The sequence below is a fragment of the Hoplias malabaricus genome, chromosome Y (genome assembly GCF_029633855.1).
Source record: "Hoplias malabaricus isolate fHopMal1 chromosome Y, fHopMal1.hap1, whole genome shotgun sequence".
Classification (NCBI taxonomy): Eukaryota; Metazoa; Chordata; class Actinopteri; order Characiformes; family Erythrinidae; genus Hoplias; species Hoplias malabaricus.
The window spans coordinates 74,983,832-75,004,761 of NC_089820.1; the positions used below are offsets into that span (position 1 = coordinate 74,983,832).

At 41.5% G+C, this 20,930-nt stretch overlaps 2 protein-coding genes across 2 annotated transcripts; one reads left to right on the top strand and one right to left on the bottom strand.

Annotated features, from left to right (window-relative positions):
• Positions 1 to 589: 589 nt before the first annotated feature.
• si:ch1073-184j22.2 (dual specificity protein phosphatase 14) lies at positions 590 to 1,667 on the top strand. The gene is made up of 2 exons (XM_066658145.1): positions 590 to 633; positions 1,055 to 1,667. Exon 2 carries the CDS (start codon positions 1,059 to 1,061, stop codon positions 1,641 to 1,643), a length of 585 nt encoding a protein of 194 aa, XP_066514242.1. The 5' UTR covers positions 590 to 633; positions 1,055 to 1,058; the 3' UTR covers positions 1,644 to 1,667.
• A 5,679-nt stretch (positions 1,668 to 7,346) lies between these two features.
• LOC136678885 (erythroferrone-like) lies at positions 7,347 to 18,802 on the bottom strand. Its single transcript, XM_066657062.1, has 8 exons — positions 17,331 to 18,802; positions 16,873 to 16,989; positions 16,448 to 16,562; positions 11,738 to 11,865; positions 10,910 to 11,021; positions 9,895 to 9,985; positions 9,042 to 9,120; positions 7,347 to 7,818 (listed from the first exon to the last, which is right to left on the bottom strand). Exons 1-8 carry the CDS (start codon positions 17,466 to 17,468, stop codon positions 7,720 to 7,722), a joined length of 879 nt encoding a protein of 292 aa, XP_066513159.1. The 5' UTR covers positions 17,469 to 18,802; the 3' UTR covers positions 7,347 to 7,719.
• Positions 18,803 to 20,930: the final 2,128 nt, after the last annotated feature.

Genomic DNA, 20,930 nt, shown 5'->3' on the forward strand with positions numbered 1-20,930 from the left:
AAGACATGAGTAAAATAATAGAGGTCAAAGCCAGACCATTTCTTCTTTGAACTCCTAAAGAGTATTCCAACACAGTCTCAACTGGGTGTATTCAGACATCCAGGGTTTCTTACACCACAAACCTAAGTGACCAATCCCTTTAACTTCCAAGGCTGTGCTTTCAAGATGCAGGCAAACGGTTCAGGTGTATGTGGCCAAAGGGACAGTATTTGCATATATAGATCCAATTTTATTAAGGTAAAATTGTAGATTTACATCTAAATCACTTTAAGGCAGGGCCTTTTTATTTTAAACGGATGTTAAATCTATTCTTTCTTATGAAGAGATATAAGTCTTTGGGGCTTAACTGATTACTGGATGGGGACTTCCGCTGGTTAGGACACACTCTGTGGCTGTGTTTAATTGAGACATCGAGTCATTCATAGCAGGTCATGTGTGTAAACTAAGAGATATGAATGATGCAGTGTGTCAGTGATATTCCTATAGGACTGTTCTCAGCTGCTAGTCTAAAATTAACCACCCTCTCCATTGGTCATAGACCCCTAAAGCCTTTTTATGGCTTCAGTGTGCCAACAAGGGGGGAGAAACACAAGAGAGAGAGAGAGAGAGAGAGAAACCGCACCAAGGGACCAGGTCAGTGGAGTTTACATTAATTATTACACAGACATAAATATAAAGCCTGTAGTTAAGGATAAGTCATTAATTAAAAATGTATATTACATTTATTTAAACAAAAACACCAAACACAGAACATAAATCTGACACTTGATTTAAATCAATGAACACATCTATGGTACACTGTGTTCGTGTGCTCTTCTCTATGCCGTTTGTGACTGAAAACTAACACTTAATAGATAATAAGCAGTGATTAAATCCCATTTTCAATCTCAGTCTTGGAATAAACTGATTCTTGTGGCAATCCACATTTAAAAACCTGATTTGTTCTAGAATTGACCTTAATTTGCGTTTAGTAAACTGGTGGAGTGTGTCATCATTTGTAGATTAGTTTATTGTGTACAATATCTCAGTTTATTTATGCCATTATTTTCTCCAGCTCCATGTCTATGTCTCAGATCACCCCGACTCTTTTCCTGGGTGGAGCAGATGCTCCACTGAACCAGGCACTGGTGACCCGTAAGGGGATCACTCTCATCGTTAACGCCACACTCTCACATCTTTGTCCCTCATACCCTGGCGTGGAGTGCATTCGAGTGGCTGTGTCTGACCTTCCCAGCGCCCGGCTGAGCGAGCACTTTGACCGAGTCGCTTCACGTATCCATAGCAACCGAGCGGGCGGCACCCTGGTCCACTGCGCTGCCGGAATGAGCCGCTCACCCGCACTCATCATGGCCTACCTTATGAAGTACAGAGGAGTGACCCTCCAGCAGGCCCACAGCTGGGTCCAGAGAAGTCGACCCTACATCCGCCTCAACGCCGGCTTCTGGGAACAGCTTCTGGACTACGAGAGGAAACTGTATGGAAAAAACACTGTAAAAGTGGCCATACCACTGGAGCCGCTGCCACTACCACAGGTCAAAGCTCCCAAAACACCCAAACTGACCCCCAGACTCAGCCTTAGGGAATGTCCCCCGTCCCCAAGACTGAGCCGCCTTAGACGCTTCACTTTATCAAAAATCATCTGATAACGGACATGTTTTTGTGAGAATCTGTAATGGCTGACAATTCAGCTATACACTGTTACACATTTTTAAATCTAACGTTCAAATTGTGTATGTGCACTGTAGTAAATAGGGCACAGTGTGGGACACAGCACTGGATGTGGACTAAGTGGGTTGCCTGATGTTTTGAGAATATACCTCAATTTCTTATTTTTTTTGTTTGTTTGTTTGTTTCAGAAACTCTTAATGAACCAATAGAAATTTTCCAAAATTACTTTAAATATTTTCACCTCCTACACCCAAATTTAAGGATATTTTACTTTTTTCTTGTGAAGTTTTATCATGACACTGACAATATGTTTCCTTTCAACAGTGATTTTTAACACTAGGTGTGTTTTTCTGGCAGGAATTCCAGGTCCAAATAAAAAACATATTTCATATTTCACCATGAACTGAATTATTCTATAACATTATTCAGTCAATCCGTCTGAGAAGCAAAAAATCCACAGCCATGGTGTTTATCTCACCTGCTTCACTGTATATTGAAAGACCTGGGCCACAAGTGGGATGGGATTTGTTTCTTTTTAGGTTTGTGATGTAAAAATATCTGGTTATCTGGATCTGTGTTTCTGTGATTGTCTTTGGCACGCTAAAGGTTCAAAGTGGCAATGCTCAGCCAGAGTGTCGACCACTTATTTCACTCATGATATGTCTGCTACAGCATAAACTGCATCACACACACACACACACACACACACACACGTCAAGGTTAAACAATTGATTTCCACTGGAGGGAGTGAAAATAATTTAAAAATTATAAAATAATTTAAAGCTGATATCTTTTATAAATCCAGTTTTCAGAAGTCCAGTTTATGGCCAACAGGGGGCGCTGTGGGAACATAAAGAACAAAGGCTGAGGCAGACAGTTGAGATGAATGAATGGAAAGTCTGGATTTAGCCAATCTGCCGAGATAAGAACTGCTTTGAAATATCTCTGGCAGGACCCACATGCCCCTAATAATAACCTCCTTTCATGTCTGACTCGAGAGTCTCTCACCAAATACATTAAGTCCTTCGGTACAGAAACTGCTCGGACAGTTTACAAACTACCCTCAGCTTGTCTCTGTAACTCAGCTCTGCCAAAATCTCCCCATGTATTTGTGAGAGGGGATTATATTCCCAGTGATGTACTTCACATTCCTGTTATTAGACACACATGAGTCTAAGGTCATTTTCCCCACTGACAAGAGTGAGCCAGAGAGATATAAAGCCGTATGGGATTGATGGAGCTCCAGCCGACACTTTTAGGATGAGTGGGGGTGAGTGGAGGCTTTTATCCTAAACAGAAATACCCTACCTCTTTAATGATGGTGAGGCAAATCCTCACAACAATCTTTACAATTCAAAAAACATAACCCTGTTTTTATTCGACCAGAAATTAACAACGTAGTATATGGAGTATTACAAGCATGATGATTTTATTAAATACAAATTACAGACGTTTTATTGTGGCAAACACGTCATGGAAATGGCTCTCAATGGGGATATGCTCCACTAGGGGGTGCCCTCCATTGCTAAGCATTCTTTTTTTTTTAATTATTAGGTGTCTTTAGGCCTGAGTGTTCTCCACTGATATTCTTTTTAATAACCAGCCATAATCATACAGAGCTGGGTTGTTTCTTGTTGTCAGTTGTGTATTTCCAATTATTTTGAAATTGCTCTGAATGAGACTTTTACAACTGAATCTCTCCACTGTAAGTTATCGCTGCTGGTAAAGCAAGTCTGTATTGCAGTGTTCCAGTGTCCAGTGCAGAAAGCTGAGAAATATGTCAAAGCATTTGTTTGGAAAAGGTGCAGTCTGCTGAGGTCACTCTTTTGGCCTGCAGTGATTGCAAGGTCAAGAAAACATCGTTTGTCATTTTTACGTAGCAGTTGTTTTTAAGTATTGCTTAAATTTTTACCTTGCCACAACAATTAAATAATTTTGGAATCTGTTTTCAATGTTTTAGTTTAGGGAGAAGAGAAAAAAGTGTTTTTTCCTTGGTGAGTGAGTAGAGATATGGTGAGAGAGAGTGAGTGAGAGAGAGAGAGAGAGAGAGAGAGTGAGTGAGTGTTGTAATACCTTGGACAGAAAGCCTCTAATTTATACTGAAAAATAAATATAATTTATTTTAGTCTGAATGTCTGCCGTCTTGTGCAATTAACAGGAAACAAGCTGGCAAAAGATGTGCATGTGTGAGAGAGAGGGAGAGACTGTGTGTGTGTGTGTGTGTGTGTGTGTGTGTGTGTGTGTGTTTAATGAGGGTGTGTTTTCAGTGAGCCCATCATGAGCTAAATAGCCGTGTCATTATGAAGCGATCATTTATCTTTCTTCACATTATTTGACAGCAAACAGTTCTTGTTGGGGAATGCAGTCATGCCACAAAATGCACTGTTAGGAATCTCCCTGGAAGCAGTAGCACAGTTAGTGTGTGTTTGTTTTTGTATATTTTTGGAATATAAATATCTTGAATATATCAGGAAACTAATTTGTTCCTTTAATTACTTGTCCAAACTGCTATTATATATTATTAAGTTATTCCCTTTCAAAAAGATATCTTAGATCACGTATAAAATCCTCCTGCCCAGAAGAGCACAGGCAAAAGACCCTACGTAAAAACTGAAGATATAATGATAATGGGGCAAGACCTGGTGTTGCACCAAAAACATTCTCCATTAGGTACACACTTTTTAAAGTTTTTTTCTTTGAAAACAACAGCTTAATGTTATGATCTGAAATGATATGGAGCTGTCAAGAAACCTGTAGTGATAAAAGGACACAAAAGAAGACAACAGATGCTACTGGTCTTCCTTAGAACAATGGACTGGCTGCAGCATCACTGAATGTTATCTGTAAGCGCTTATCCAGTTCAGGGTCACGTGGGTTCAGAGACTACCTGGAGTCATTGGGTGCAAGGTGGGAACACACCCTGGAGGGGGCGCCAGTCCTTCAAAGGGCAACACACACTCACACCTATGCACAGTCTAGAGTCACCAATCCACCAATCCGTGTGTTTTTGGACTGTGGGAGGAAACCAGAGCACCCAGAGGAAACCCACGTGGACACAGAGAGAACACATCAACTCCTCACAGACAGTCACCCGGAGCAGGAATCGAACCCACAACCTCAGGTCCCTGGAGCTGTGTGTGACTGCGACACCTACCTGCTGCACCACCGTGCTGCCATCACTGAATGTGTCTGTAATTATTTGGCTCTGTCCACACCTGGCCTTTTTCTTCAGCAAGTACAAGTATTAAGTTTGAATGAGGTACAAAGTGTTTTGGATACACACTGAGATACTCTGAACAGGAGATAAGAGTAAAGGTGAGGATACTATCTCTGCAAGGTGAGCACATTCATTTATTCATTCATTCATTGTCTGTAACCGCTTATACAGTTCAGGGTAATGGTGGGTCCGGAGCCTACCCAGAATCATTGGGCGCAAGGCAGAACGCACCCTAGAGGGGGCGCCAGTAGGTGAAAACATTTAATAGTGAAATACTTGATTGATTTTCTGATTCTGAAAAACTACTTTAAATTAAATACTTTACTTAAAATGACTTGTATTTTAATGTACGAGTACATTGCTGGTCCCTAAAAGTCCAGACCACGTAAACGTCCATTCAGGAGATATTCTTGCCTTGCACATCTGTATGTTTTCACTATAAAAATGAAATGGGATTTATGAAAACTAATCAACTTCAAAATCTAGAGCTAAAATAGAATACAGTTCATGAAACTCCATACCCTCGTGTTATATAAAAACAAGTTTCTCTCTCTCTCTCTTTCTGTCTCTCTCTCTGTTTATGTATGTGTGTGTGTGTGTGTGTGTGTGTGTGTGTGTGTTTTGAGCAAGGGGCACAGAGCCAGACAGCAGGCGCCACTATTTGTGCTTGATGACCTCATCTCTGTCCGCCAGCAGAACACACTGTCCACATCCGTCATCCTTCAGAACATATGCGTGAGTGTATGTGTGTGTGTGTGTGCGTGTGTGTTTTATGGGCATGTGTGTGTTTGAATCCACTTATAAAAATGTGGCATGCTTTAGCAAGCTGGGAAAGCATAATTAATGTGAAGAATTTTAAAGCAAAGCTGTGTTATTGAAATATTTATTTTTCTTCTTCATCTTTATTCTTCTTGTTGATGCAGTCCATGCCTCTACAACATCATTCCTTCATCAGCTTTATCAGAAAAATATCACCCCCTGCAGAAATAAGAAGTAACTGTTTCCAGACTGAGAATTAAAAGCACGCCTTAAATCCTAGTAAGAGTAAAAGTGAGGGCCTGAAGGGTCTCGCCAAGACCCATTTATTTGATGTAATAGCTATTTATACAGAGAAACCCAGCTGTTTACATCACACCAGTCTCAGCCCAAACACAAAGAAACAAAGGCCGGATTAAAAAGGTGTTTGTATAAAACCCAGGTAGAGAAGAGCTTTGAACTTTTTTTTTTTTTTTCATGGAGAATAAACTCGTTCTGGGATCAAGCATCTGGAATCTGAGCTTCATTAGCCAGCAGATGTATGCTGGAATGTTCTTCAGAGGCTGTAAAACTTCAAACAATCTCACTTTAAATTATGTAAATTAGCAGAGGTGGTGAGAGGGCCCTTAACCCAAACTCAAGCCAAATACTTAAATATTGATATTAAAGGAACGCTACGTAATATTTTTACCTTAACATTCCAGTTTCTAATCCATTGTGACGATTCACTGAGCTGTAATAAGGAGAACAGAGCTTGCATTTTTTGGTGCTCCAAGCTCAGCACCACAGAAACTGCACTATGTAACTTTTGGAGGAGGGTAGGAAACTGATTTCAGTATTCATTCATTCGTTCATTGTCTGTAACCGCTAAATCCATTATAGGGTCTGGAGTCTACCTGGAATCACTAATTTCACTACAGTGCTGTAAAAATAAATTACACTAGGGGAAGTACCAGGATAAAAAAAAAACTTACCTAGAGCTCCTTTAACTCCACCCAAGTTCCCTATAGACCTGCAATACAGCCCCATTTTACATCTACACTATGTAGCCAAAACCTGCTCATCTCACATTCTTCTGAATGAAGCATATATGTAAGGCAGTTCCTTCTGTAAGACTAGGTTAGATATCGGAACATTGCTGTGAGGATTTGATGGCAACCTCAAAAAATTCAGATTAAAAACACCACTTCAATTTGTCACAAAAAGATACTGGTACACCATCAGCACATCATTGGGTGCAAGGCGGGAATACACCCTGGAGGGGGCGCCAGTCCTTCACAGGGCAGCACATACACTCACACACTCACACCTATGGACACTTTTGAGTCGCCAATCCACCTACCAACATGTGTTTTTGGACTGAAACTGGAGCACCCGGAGGAAACCCACAAGGGCAGAGGGAGAACACACCACACTCCTCATAGACAGTCACCCGGAGCGGGAATCAAACCCACAACCTCCAGGTTGCTGGAGCTGTGTGAAACTACCTGCTGCCCCACCGTGCCACCCCCAACCTGCTTCATTTAATGTTAATTTCACTTCATTTCATGTCTGTGGGGATTTGTTCATCATGAACTTTGAACACAACGTTAAAGGAACTATGTATTTAAAATGTTCATGACTATGACTAAAGTAAAAGTAAATAATGAATGAAAACTTTACATTTAGAAATGCAGTGTTTTTAAAAACTTTTTATTATAGCATTCACACGTCAAAAAATGCAAATAAATACATAATATATTTCTTTACCCTGTTCTTGTGGAAACCTGGAATATATAAACACAGCACATGGAAAAATACATACATCTCTATGAACAGAAGTTTAAATGTCTTAAAATAGTTTCAAACTGCAGTTTCTTTCCAGCCGCCCTTGTGATTTATTAGTATTTATTATTATTTCTGAATAATTATTGCTGAAGCATCTTAATTAGATTTCTGGGGAGCGTCTCCCTCCAAGCTGAAATTATGAAGGCTGATAGGACTGTTGTCTCAGAAGCAAAGAAATATGGGTTTGGAGGAGGCAGCTGTCTAATTTTAGGGTGTGTGTGTGTGTGTGGGGGGGGGTTATGTGTTCAGTCTCATACTCCAAGAAGGATCCCAGAAAATAAACTGTCCTGGAGAATAGTGAGCGCGGAGCCTGTTCCATTGTCTATGAGAATAGACACATACTCTCCAGCCTGGAAAACAGATATCAGCACATCAACACATTCAATTTCTTCTTCTTTGGTGCGCATTTTACCACATGATATAACAGGGGATCACTAATTCATTCATTCATTATCTGTAACCGCTTATCCATCTCAGGGTCACGGTGGGTCTGGAGCCTACCCGGAATCATTGGGCGCAAGGCTGGAACACACCCCGGAGGGGGCACCAGTCCTTCACAGGGCAACACACACACTCACACCTATGGGCACTTTTGAGTCACCAATCCACCTACCAGCGTGTGTTTTTTGGACTGTGGCAGAAAATCGGAGCACCCGGAGGAAACCTGCGCAGACACTGGGAGAACACACCACACTCCTCACAGACAGTCACCTGGAGCGGGAATCGAACCAACAACCTCCAGGTCCCTGGAGCTGTGTGGCTACCTGCTGCACCACTGTGCCGTTCTTAATAGGGGATCAGAATAGAAAAAAATAATAATAATCGCTTGTCCAGTTCACGGGCACATGAATGTGAATGTGGGTATCTGGGGTCCATCAACCCACACACTTTGAAACAAGACCACCCAGTCAGTTAACTGTGTGCTGCCTGAGGCAGAATACATGGGATAAAACGAGCAGTTCTGATTCTGCTCTGCTTCCGACGTCAAGTGTAGAGAATTGCCCTGCCCCCTCGTCTGAGTCTGTCCAATCACAGCTCTGGACCCAGGTTTATGTGAGAGCACAAAGACGAGGTTAAACACAGCAAAACAGACACAAAGGGAAAGAAGGAGAAGAGAACCGAGCTAAAGCTGCTAAAAGGCGTATAAGCAGTAAAAGAGTATCTTCACATGCTAAAATTACTAAAGATTAGTCAGAGCCTAGGGCAGACTTATTTAAGTGTGTTTAAACACACATACATATAGCAATGGGTCGATTATCGAGGATTTATATTCAATTTGAAGTAAGTGACTTGACTTGCTTTGTAAGTGTGTTTTGAAACAATACGTTTTCTATCCTTTTCCTAAAACGGAAAACACAGAGTATTGTTTGCGTCAGGTGGAGATTAGACTGGAAAATGATGAAGATTTCTTATCCGTTTATGTATTCAGATCCATACAAAGAAGGCATTGAGAGACTGTGTGTTTGTGTATGTCTGAGTTAATTGAATAACTGGCTGTTTGTGTGTGTCTGGAGCTTGGCACTGATTGTGTTTATGTTCTGAGTAATTGTATGTGTGTGTATTAAGACTTTACCTGCAGGTACAGAGTTCCTGTCAGAAGGATGCTGAACACGCCCCCTGCTGGACTCACGCCTGTTACTGTCTCCAGAGAACTGCAACACACACATAATAAGGTAATCATAATCAAGTCATAGGCAGCATGGTGGCGTTACATGTTTCGCTGCCAAACAGCTGCAGGGTCTCAGGGTCCTGGGTTCGATTCTCACCTTGAGCAACTGTGTGTGAGGAGTGTGTTGTGTTCTCCCTGTGTTTGCATGGGTTTCCTCTGTGTGCTTCAGCTTCCTCCCAAAGTCCAAATACACATGTAAGTGGGTACACTGGCAAACACTCACCCAGTGATCACACGCTCAGACTTCACTCAGCCAATCCACCTACCAGTATGTGTGTTTGCACTTTGTCAAGATACCCACACAGACACAAGGAATTCTGAATTTGATTAAATATCATTAAGTCAGGTATCTTTAGGGTTATGATTTATATTTTTACAGAGCCCTTAAAATAAGGTGCCTGCAAATAAACAAATGTAGATTGAATATTTTTCTGTTAATGGACACTGATAAAAATAATACATATTTGTAAATAAATCATCTTTTTCGTACCCTGAAAAACAATAGCTGATTTAAGCTCTTTCACAACATTATAGTCTATGTGCTATGACAACAGGCCCTTGTTGGAATAAGCTTTATTAAATGTCTATATAGGTTTATGTCAGTTGTTATTAAACTGAGAAAAGCAGCCTTTGTGACAACTGCCTCTTGTTAGGATAAGCCTTTCAAGATGTTAATATGGGGATTATGTAGGTAGTTGTCATGTAGCCTTATGAGTGATGACCTGTAGTGAAGTGTTAGTGTGGGTTTTGTACTTACACGTTGCTTTGGCAGAGAGACTCTATACATATGGAGGCTTTAACGCTGTCCTTTTGTCTCGCCTGAGGCCTTTTCTGAGTTTCACTGGATTCTAAGAAACACACACACACATGTATATATTACGAAGTGGGATGTGTTGTGGGTGGATGTTCAGTGTAAGGACCCCACCCCTCTTCTTCTGAGCTTTATCTTTGGTTCTGTAGGAAAGGCCGGGCAGCTTAATTTTTTTTTTTTTTTTTGAAAAATCACATGATGTAACAGCGCTGAAGGCGTTGCATGTGCTTCAGCTTGCATCATGATGCAATGTTTCAAATGATCATCATCATCATTTAATACTGCGACCACAAACATTGGCTCAGTTTATGAGTTTGCATTTATGAGATTTCTAGGGAAATATGGCCCCGAAAGCGAAGAAAACTCCTGCCCATACATATGGCTCATTTCACAGAAGAACATTTTGTTTACTTCAGTTATATGAAGTTTGGAAATAGCTGACTGCACAGAAACTAAATTTTTTTCTGGGACAGATTCCAGTTTCTTCCCTTTCAATGACGCACACACAATTTGTTGCACAGATAAATATCTTGTATTTTGGCACTGACATTAACTCAGTTGATGTTTATCAAAACTGGAAGCATCTGAGACCTGCGTTAAAATGCTTCAGGAGGACCTCCACGAGGAACGTTCTTACTAACAATTAAGACATTTCATGTGAGACCAATAGAATAAATAGATATCACAGTGAAACTCTGGATTCGTACTGATGTTCTCACACTAAAACCATTCCATGAGCATGGACGGACCAGAGAAGTCCAAATTTGATTAGGCCAGTCCAGCTTTTCTGTGAATCAGACACAGCAGTATTTAAACCCCTCAGTGTCACTGCTAGACTGATATAGATATGCAAATAAAATCTATTCTACTTGCATGTATTTATTGTTTGTGTTGCTTCCAGTCTTTTGACCTGTGGTGGACACTAATGCTTAGTTTGTCGTTTGAGTCCTGAGTGGCTTACCCAGCAGCAGGCTGGCTGTGAGCTGATAGAAGCCGGACACTGGTGCTGTGTATCGGCCATTACTGGTGTTGAAGCTCTGACCTCGCTGGTGGAACTGCTCAGCATCTGAAGGCTATTAGATAAGTAGACAATGATAGTAAACACACAGAGCAAAAATAATAACTGATAAACCGTTGGAACATTTCTAAAATGAACTGATGGTTTTATTAGTGCAGTACAGTGTTTTGATGAGAAGTTCTGGATCAAAAACATCAGTCAAAATTATACCAAAAGTATTGGATGGAGTTCCATCACTTTTGGTTTATACTCCTCTAGATGGTGATATTATGTTCTACTGCTTCAGAGAGTCCCACTTCATTTCATGTTCTTCTGTAGAGATTGGACACACTGTGTGGGCTGTTGAACATTTGTTTCCACCGTGGGCGCACATTAGCAGATTTAACTCATTATAAATTGTGTCCACAATCATCTGGACCTATGATGTATTTCTTAGCTAAAGGCTGTAACTCAACGCACAGTTTGAGCCACAATGCTAAACCTTCATTACTTTTATACTACACTACTCTCAAAGCCAAACCAAAGAAGCAAACTTCAGACTCCAAACATGACTTGGCTGATGGAAAATGTTTGAGGTAAAGGGGGGAAATTGTGCAAAATTGATTTTTTTTCACCAAACCATTCCTTGAACTGCTCAGAACATCGCCAACTTGTCTCACACAGACGCCGGTGTGGTCTGCCAGAGCCTGGCCCAGCTGAGAGAAACTAGACCCAGAGCTGGGCTGTGGGTGTGAGGAATGGTGTGTTTGGTTGGACATGGGCGTCACTCACGCTGCTGAAGGGCTGAAGTTCCTGGAGGCTGCGGCGAGGCACCAGAAGGTTGCGGTGCAGATGCGAGTGGAAAGCAGTGGACACTCGGGGGGGCTGGTCACACAGCAGGCAGTGGGTCCCCACCATCTCTGGACACAGGGGGAAAGCACAGTCACTGACACTACACTGTAACCTGCATAGATATATATTTACATTTAAATTAATTTAAAATGGTTAAATCTGGCAGTCCTGGATTAATCAGTTAATGTGTTATTTTGTGATTGTATTCAATTACTCAGTTGTGAGTCAATAAGCTTGTGATTCGAGTCAGCGTTGCTGTTTGATATCATATTTACTTCATCATTTCAAAGTGCCAGTAATGCAACCACATTGGAGAACTCAACACACTTGGAGGAGAACTCTGTTCATTCTGTTATGTTAGCTTGTAAATGCCCACATTAGCCAACATTATGCTGAGTGATGAGGGCAGAGGGAGAGCCAATATTACCCATCCAAAAACAGAGAGAGAGAGAGAGCAAAGCTCTTTTGGACTCCCAATTACGGATGGCTGTGGCATCACTGGCATTCTAACTCACAGTCTTAGACACTTGCCCAACTCTGGAGCCCCTTCCTTTGTTGCTTTGACTCCTGTTCTTTGCCTTTTGCTATTTCGCAAGCTGTCAGCTCCTCACACTGCAGCCTACCTGCCTTCTCAGGCTGGAGAAGCCTTGAGGAACAAAGATAAACAGCTAGGTGTGAAATGTTTGGGATTATCTTTGACTGACACTTGGCTGCATATAAAGTCATTAAACAATCTGTGTCTGAAAGAGAGATGTAAATATTTGGAGTGCAAGAGCGTGTATGAGGAGAGGGAGAGGGGTGTGTGTGTGTGTGTGTGTGTGTGTGTGTGTGTGTGTGAGTGTGTGGTGGGGGAGTTGGACATGCTGCAGTGTGTGAGTTTGCGGCGCCACTGTGCTTTGCCGTGTGAATAAGAGCCTTTATGTTTTATATTGCTGTCAGAACAGCCCGCAGCTCGCCGCTCCAGAGCACAAACAGACCTGTGTCTGCTTTCCTGGCCATCTGCCAACATTCATTCCACACACACACACGGACACACACACACACCCACACACAAAGTACAATGTGGAATCTAGGGAATTCTTTACCCAGGCCAAGTCACATCCACGTCCAAGAAAATTACACCTATTAAGGGATCAGCCCAGCCCACAATCAGACAAGCGGCCTCCCCGACAAACCAAAGAGACAACAAACACATCACAAGCCTTGTGGTGAAAGTGACCTGGTCCACACACACACAAACACACACACACGCACTCGCCAAATACCACACATAAAACCGCTACATCATATAAACATAAGGTACATATATTGTTCTTTATATATTGATCTTGGCCACAGCTTTTCAAGTTGTTGCAGATTACTCCACCCTTCAACCTGTGCGTGTGCTAACAACACAATTACTCAAGTCCAATTTGCAGACTGGGGTTCAATTCCCTGCTCAGGTGAACATACCACACCATCCCATTTAGAGTCCCTGAGTAAGAGTCCTAAAACTACATTCGCCTACATCTGTAAAAATTATTCAAACTGCATGTCACTATGGAAAAGATCCATTCATTATCTGTAACCGTTATCCATTTCAGGGTCACGGTGGGTCAAGAGCCTACCTGGAATCATTGGGCGCAAGGCAGGAATACACCCTGGAGGGGGCGCCAGTCCTTCACAGGGCAACACAGACACACACCTACGGACAATTTTGAGTCGCCAATCCACCTACCAATGTGTGTTTTTGGACTGTGGAAGGAAACCAGAGCACCCGGAGGAAACCCACGCGGACACGGGGAGAACACACCAACTCCTCACAGACAGTCACCCGGAGTGGGAATCGAACCCACAACCTCCAGGTCTCTGGAGCTGTGTGACTGCGACACTACCTGCCCACTATAGAAAAGAGCATCTGCCAAACGCCATAAACGTTAACAACACTAATGCTGAACAGAAACCTGCATCTGATTGTAATACATCAAGGCAATGCTACATCTATCAAAAAATAAAAAATAAATTGAAGTAAGATTCATAATCTATGTATCTTCTTGTGACTATTATTTTCCATTAATTTTAATATTTTCAAATGTTTCAAAATATCTTTTGCTGTTAAGGTCTAATAGAAAGTTGTCAGAAGCCACCACTGGTTTGTTACATTATTGTGTCTTGTTCTGTGTCCAAAACAGTGCCTTATTCACTATATAGTGCATATTATGGGGTTCCTCTAGTGGATATTGGATGCCCACAATACACGGCGATGCTTGGTAAAAACCCGCATGAGGTAGTGTCCAAAACCGTTCACTACCCTCCTGAATTCAGTTCACTATAATAGTGCACTACCTAGGGAATAGTGAGTAGGGTGCCAATTTGGACACAATTTGATCTCCATGTGTCTTCACCTGTCTACATTGGCCATGCCCCACACCTGTGTGCTGTTACGCAGTCATGTGATTGCGTCCACAGGTGCATTCTTTAGTATCTTGTCTTTGTGCTGTCATTCATTTTGTGTTTTTAAATGTTTGTGGGGTTTTTGTAGGCTTGTGTTTTCATTATGTTTATTACACACTATGACTTCAAGTCTCCTACACCACAACATGACAAACGTCCTGTTTGGATATTTGTTCCATAGTTACACCCTTCTATAAATCTTATGTATGAATAAATGAATGAGAGTAGCACTTCTACAGCGTATTTGTTGTCACTCAAACACGTCACATTTTTGAGGCAGTCTCCTCCACTATCACTGATGTGCAGCCTCCACCTGAACAATGCAATGGGCCGATACCCTCAACACACACCAGTCAGTAAGTAGAGAGGGGACCAGAGAGGAGGCAGATTTAGCTATATATCAGGATCACACCACACCCCTTTCCAGTTAGAACCTCCATTTTAGTCTCATCCAAAGAACAGTCCCATTTGTTCAATACAGTATCCCTATCACTGCAATTAGTCATTGGGATTCACACAGAGCGCTGGAACAGCACCCCCTGTTGGCCTCACCAACACCACCTCCAGCAGTTTCCTTTGAAAATCTAGCCCAAACCTGATTATCTTCAGTGGATTTGCTTGGTCTGGTGTTCCAGACCTTTTCACTCATTTCTGACAGTTCTCAGTTGTAATACCTCATCTTTATCATTCAGTCTCTGCAGGATGTTTAATATGGCACTCAATGTTAGCCTCATATTTACACTGCAGCACTTCAGAAAAAGCTACGCCAGGCAAGTGTGCGTTATCCCCTTCAGCCCTTTTGGGATCGTTCAATTATTGTGACAGCTTGTTATCACAGGTAATGGAAACATTAACGTCAATAGTAAAACACTCTGACTCACTGGCAGGCAGCAGGTTAGCTGTGAGGTGACCCAGACAAACTCTAATTTAGTTTCAAACCAGGTGTGTCATATACTTTTTATGGCTCTCCCGTGGCCTTGTGATTTTGTCAGCTGCAATCATCATCATTAGTCAGAGTAACTATTGAGACAATGAGGAGAGGGAACGTATCAGAATTTCCATCATTTGTATTCATTTGTCGCCATTAGGTTACTGTTTCTGTTGCTGTTGCCATGGGGGAGCCGTTCTGAATTGCTGCCTCTTTTTATTTATGTCTGCCAAAGCCTTGTAGTGTGTCTGTTATTCTTTCGTCAGGTCATTGTGTTTTGCTAATTTGCGTTGCTAATTTGTCTGCATACTTTCAGCTTTGCGTTGGCATGGGATCAGTAGTCTGGAGAGTATTTCTGGTTTGGTGTGTGTTGTATTGTTATGCGTCTCGGTCTCAAATGCAGCCTAATGGCAAGAGATTTGGCTTGTCGGATTTGATGTACGTCTCAGTGCTTCAGAGGCAAGCACTCTAGTTACATTATCTCACACCAACCACAACAGTATGGTTTAATTTCAAAGAGTGTGATTATAAACTCCAAAGATTGGATCCCTAGTGCTCTGAGATTAGCTTTATATGGAACAGTATGCCAGGTAAATAACAATAGGCTTATAAATCGTTCTAAAAATCTCATCGCTGCAGTATAATTGCATCTGATTTATGTTTAAATGATCCCAAATTGTGTTTTTAAATGATCTCCCATTTCCTGCTTATATTTGTGAATGTTCATGGCTCTCAAGACCAGATATGATTGCTCTGACCTGGGGACAGACTAGAGATGTGGATAACAATTTACAATAGTTGCACATTAATTAACGGTACTTAAAAGAATATTAATGAATAACACAGTAATAAGAATTACTATGTGATTAAGCAATCTCACAATTAATCATTAGGTAATGACAGAATCAAGAACTAGGATTATTTTAGGATTTCACAAATCCTAAAAAAAAGCTAGTTAATGCTAGATCTCGTTTCTTATTATTACTTAATGATTATTTGTGACATTGCTTAAGCATTTAGTAATGTTTATTACTGTCTTAAGTTTCATAAATGAATGTACCTTATTGTAAAATGTTACGGAGATGTGTGACTGTAACTCTCCACTCTAACTTAGCAGAGTTCACTGACCAATTATTCTCAACAACACCAACAACATCAAACCCAAATGTTGGGTTCCTGAGTCTCTAGACTGTCCTCCTCATTCACACAGGCTCTTGTTCTGGAACAGTGTGAACAGTATGTTATGGCCTTTAATGTGCAACGTCCAAGGAGTATAAACCTTTCCATACCTTTCAGCTTCACATGGAGGTCTTCCATGATCTCATCCTGGTTAGGCAATAGGGGGCCTGGTGGACCAGGTGGTCCCTGAGGTCCTGGAGGGCCTGGAGGACCTGGAAGACCATGCTGCAGGGAAGAGAGAGAGAGAGAGAGAGAGAGAGAGAGAGAGAGAGAGAGAGAGAGAGAGAGAGAGAGAGAGAGAGAGAGAGGTCAGTTTATTATGCCATTTCATTTGAGTCACAGACAGCTTTAACAGATGGAAGGATGAGATGTTGCAATTGAGTGCTGTAAGGCATCATGACCATCAGCATGTTGGACTCAATGCATCTGACAAACCTTGGTCAAGCAAGAGTTGTGCTTGTGAAGTTCTAGAGAACAATTATCAGCATGAACAAATGGCTCCAACTTGCTGAGAGCTCTTAGCCATGGATCTTACCTTTGAGGTTATTTTTTTTCCTTTGGGCTTCTTGTTCCCACCCTTATTGGAGTTGTCCCTGAAGACTATCCAGGTTCTGTGGGGGCTGACTATGGCCATGTCTGAAGAAACAGTCTCCTGTGGAGAAAGAAAGTGTCCTCATCTCAATGTTCACCAACTTAGAGCAGTATTTTGATCATAAATCCTTTGCAGCACTCTTGCCAGCTCATCTATCAACATATAATTGAATGTTTGACAAGGCAAGTTAATACTGAGTTTGGTAGAAGTCAGTAATTTAGTATGAGGCAGCATTCTCCACAGCTTTATAACTGGAATTACTGTAATCATTTGAACAATAGCACACAAGGGGGTTGTGAGAAATATGAAGGCTTCCCTTTGGCTTATTGAATGCGCCATTTTTTTTTTCTTTTAAAAATAGCTGTACGATCTATGTAGCTTTAATGAGGCTGTAAACTTACCGGACTTTCTGTGCTCACTGTGTTGCTTTCTTCCTCCAGCTCTAGACCCTCCTGGCTCTCCTGGGCATGGCAAACAGTCAGCAGGAGGCTCAGGACCAGGGGCAACAGGAGCCCTCTTGCCCCATGCCAGGGCAACATGCTGCAGTGTAAGAGGGCAGTCCTTTACTCAGATCCTCAGAGTACAGGTCCCATCCCACTCCAGGAAGGAAAACAGAGGTCCTTTAGTTCTGAGAGTAGAAGGTTTCTCAGGGAATAACTGATTGTAGGTGGCTGGTCCTCAGAAGTGAAATTGTGTCTCAGTTTGAAATGGATATTCAGATCCTCAGTTAAGAATCAGACAGCATTCAGATATCAGCGTGAATATTATTAAAACATATAGGCAGTCTAAGCTTCCATTTTGGATTTCCAGTTCCACTATTGGAGAATATCAGAGGATATTGCTGGAGAATTAATTTGTTTTTCAAAATGAGAGCGGGTATCAGTGTGTGACAGCCTCAGTTTGGAAATGGATGCACAGTCCCTTAATCAAACCCCAGATTATTTATAAAATCCTTAAAATGGTAATGAATCTCTGCACAAAGGTTGTTCAAAGTTTACTGCATAAGGTCACCATCCATCTTCAGTTCCTTGATTCTTTTTGATCCTCAGTTCTTCTGACTTATTTAAGCCCTGGGAAATTTTCAAGAAAGCAATAACAAGACTTGTTTTAAGGGTTCAACTGTGGACATCAGCATCAGCTCCAGCCTGATGATAGTGATGAACCTTTGCTATGAAAGTGAGGTCCAAGGTCCAATGCCTCTTTTCATTCAAGCTCCCATGCCATCCAAGGCTCTCTATGCCTGTTTAGCACAGTCTAAACTCCACACAGGTGGAGCTGTGAGTTATGGGTGTGTGTGTATTCCATAAATACAGCATGTGTGGCACTGCTGGTGTGTTTGTGTGATGATTAGCCGTGGTGTGGATCAGTTACAGTGTGACTGTTGGTGATAAAGCCAGAGAGTGTGGTGAGTCTCTCTCTCTGTGGGTGGTAAACTCTCCTCTCACTTTCTCCTCTAGCTCTCTCACTAACCTTAATGTCTTCTGAGAGTTCACACTGCCTTTGCTTGCCCAGCTGTTTTTTAAGGCTCCATTTTTATTCCAAGGATCCTGCAAGTCCTGCAGTGATGATGATGTTGATGATGATGGTGGTGGTGATGAGGATCCACTGTTTCCTACTCCAGGCAGACTCTCTCCAAGCTTTAGTTCTGGTGCTGTCCACAGCAGAATTGCTCAGTGTTGTGAAGGCTTTCTTTCGCGCTCCTCGGTTTTTTGTAGCCTCCTCGATGGCCAGAACCCACCCCCTCCTCTGTCACTCCACTCCTCCTCCTGTCGTCTATCTGCTCCAGAATCTGGAGCTGTCACTCCGTCTCTCCCTCGTCTGACCCTGGTCTCTCTCTGAGCACTCTCGGGTCTCCCTCTCTCTGTCTCGCCCGTTTTATGCTTCATTCCTCTATTTCTGCCAGCCTTGTGTGGCCTCTCATACGCTGGTTTCTGGGTCCTAGTGCCTATTGTTTTGACTTTGACTGAAGACCCAAATTTGTTGTATGCAGAAGTTAATGTCCGTTTGTCTTGGGGGGCGTTGTATACTTAGCTGAACCTATTTGTGCTTTTAGGTCCTTTACACTTTTATTTGCCACACAAAACATTGGAATTAATTTTTTAATTCATCTTTAATTCTTACATTTACGTTTCGGCCTAGCTGCTCGAGCTGAGGGTGGATACATAAGCTTTGCCTGACGTAAACGACTACTGACGTGCAGACTGACCAATTAAATGCTTACAGAAAAATTTATCGACCAATAACGGTCCAATCAAAAGATTTTAGGCTACTTCACCACGCCCCCTTCTCACGCAAGCGAACCAATCGGAGTAGGGGAGGGCGGGACTAGTTTCTGAACGAAACTTCTCGAAGTTCTATGTAAGCTCTAGAAAAACAAAATCCCGGACGTTTGTGAAATTCCGCACGGACATTTTTTTTTAAGTCTAAAAAACAGGACATGTCCGGGTAAAAGAGGACGTCTGGTCACCCTACCCAAAATACACCTCATGCCCATGAATAATTAGAAAAAAAAAATAGAAATTAAAATGAGCATTTACATGTGTACCTTCCTGTTATGCTGAGCTTCAAATGTATAAAGCTGATGTAAAAGTCAAGAATGGTGTATTCTTGAAAAATCTGAATAAGACTTGTTATTGAAGATACCTCCAAATGCCTCTCGTGTGACACGGGTCACAACCTTACACAGGACTGTAAAGGAAAACATTGTATACTCCGGAAGTGAAATTTAGCATTAGCAGGCTATCAATATTTAATATTAAATATTAAAACACAGAAGATGTGAATGTTCACTGCTAATTTTCAAAAGCAAAATGGTGACTGTATTTTGGCTAAACATTTGCCTCTGTTTCCTATCACCACTGTAAAGAACCTCGAACTTTCTCTAGATTTAACCCTTTCACACCCAGCACCCCAAAACCGTCTCAGTGACTGAAACACTAGTAAATTGTAAAAGTAAGTGGATACGAAGTCTTCTTATAATGCATACAGGTCAAGTCCTCAATTTCTTAGCAATAAAAGATGTCTGGGTGGGGCAGAAATGTGCGAGTCAGATATGCTGGACCTTGCTGTTAAAGATGATGACATTTAGGAGGAAAATTGCAAGCTTTTACCCAGAATGCCACACCTTCCTTTATCACTCAGTCTGTGCTTTATTTTTCTTTTCACCCAAATGAAGATCTCATTTTAGTGCTGAAAATGGCACCTGGTTAACACTGACATTTAGTTAATATAATAACAATTTTATATTAAATATTGCAATACTAATTGTAGCATATCATTTATCATAAATGTTGACAGACCCAGATAGCAGACACATTTGGGCCAAATCTACTCATTTTTTGGCACTTATGGTTCAGTTATGGCACTGGAGACTTAATTGCATCAATAAAAAACCTCATGCAGAATGTTCTTCAGAGTGGACACTGGCACCATCTCATGGCCAATTTATGGTAAATCAAACAAGGGAGATTAAAACTGGAGCTGTTGTTGTGTCTCTGTCAAATTAACCAGGTTTAAGGTGAAAATTAGTACAATGGAAGTTTTAATTAATAAAGGTAAAGTAATGCTTATCAAATTCACCTTTTGGAAATTGAATATTTATACACTACACGTTTGTTACTTGTGGATTACAATTACTTTGGGAATGATTTGAAAACTTTTAAAATAAATCTTTTTCCTTCATTTTGACACCATTTTGACTGTAGGACATGAGCACACACATATTAACCTTTCTGTTGCTGTAAATAGATGATTACAGGTAGAGAACCGAGGCAGCATGGATCCACAGCCTAAAGCTGGGGATAAGAGGATTTAACACTGCTCTGTGTTGTTCAGGTTGTTCAGTGGCAGCAGATCAGACTAACGACTCTTCAAACACCTAATGTGTTCAGTTAAAAGTGAAGGATCCCTTACTGAATATCTATAAAACACCACAGAGATCTCAGACCAATGTACCACAGCGTAGATCCGGTTTAAACTGACTGGAAAAACACCGGCAACTG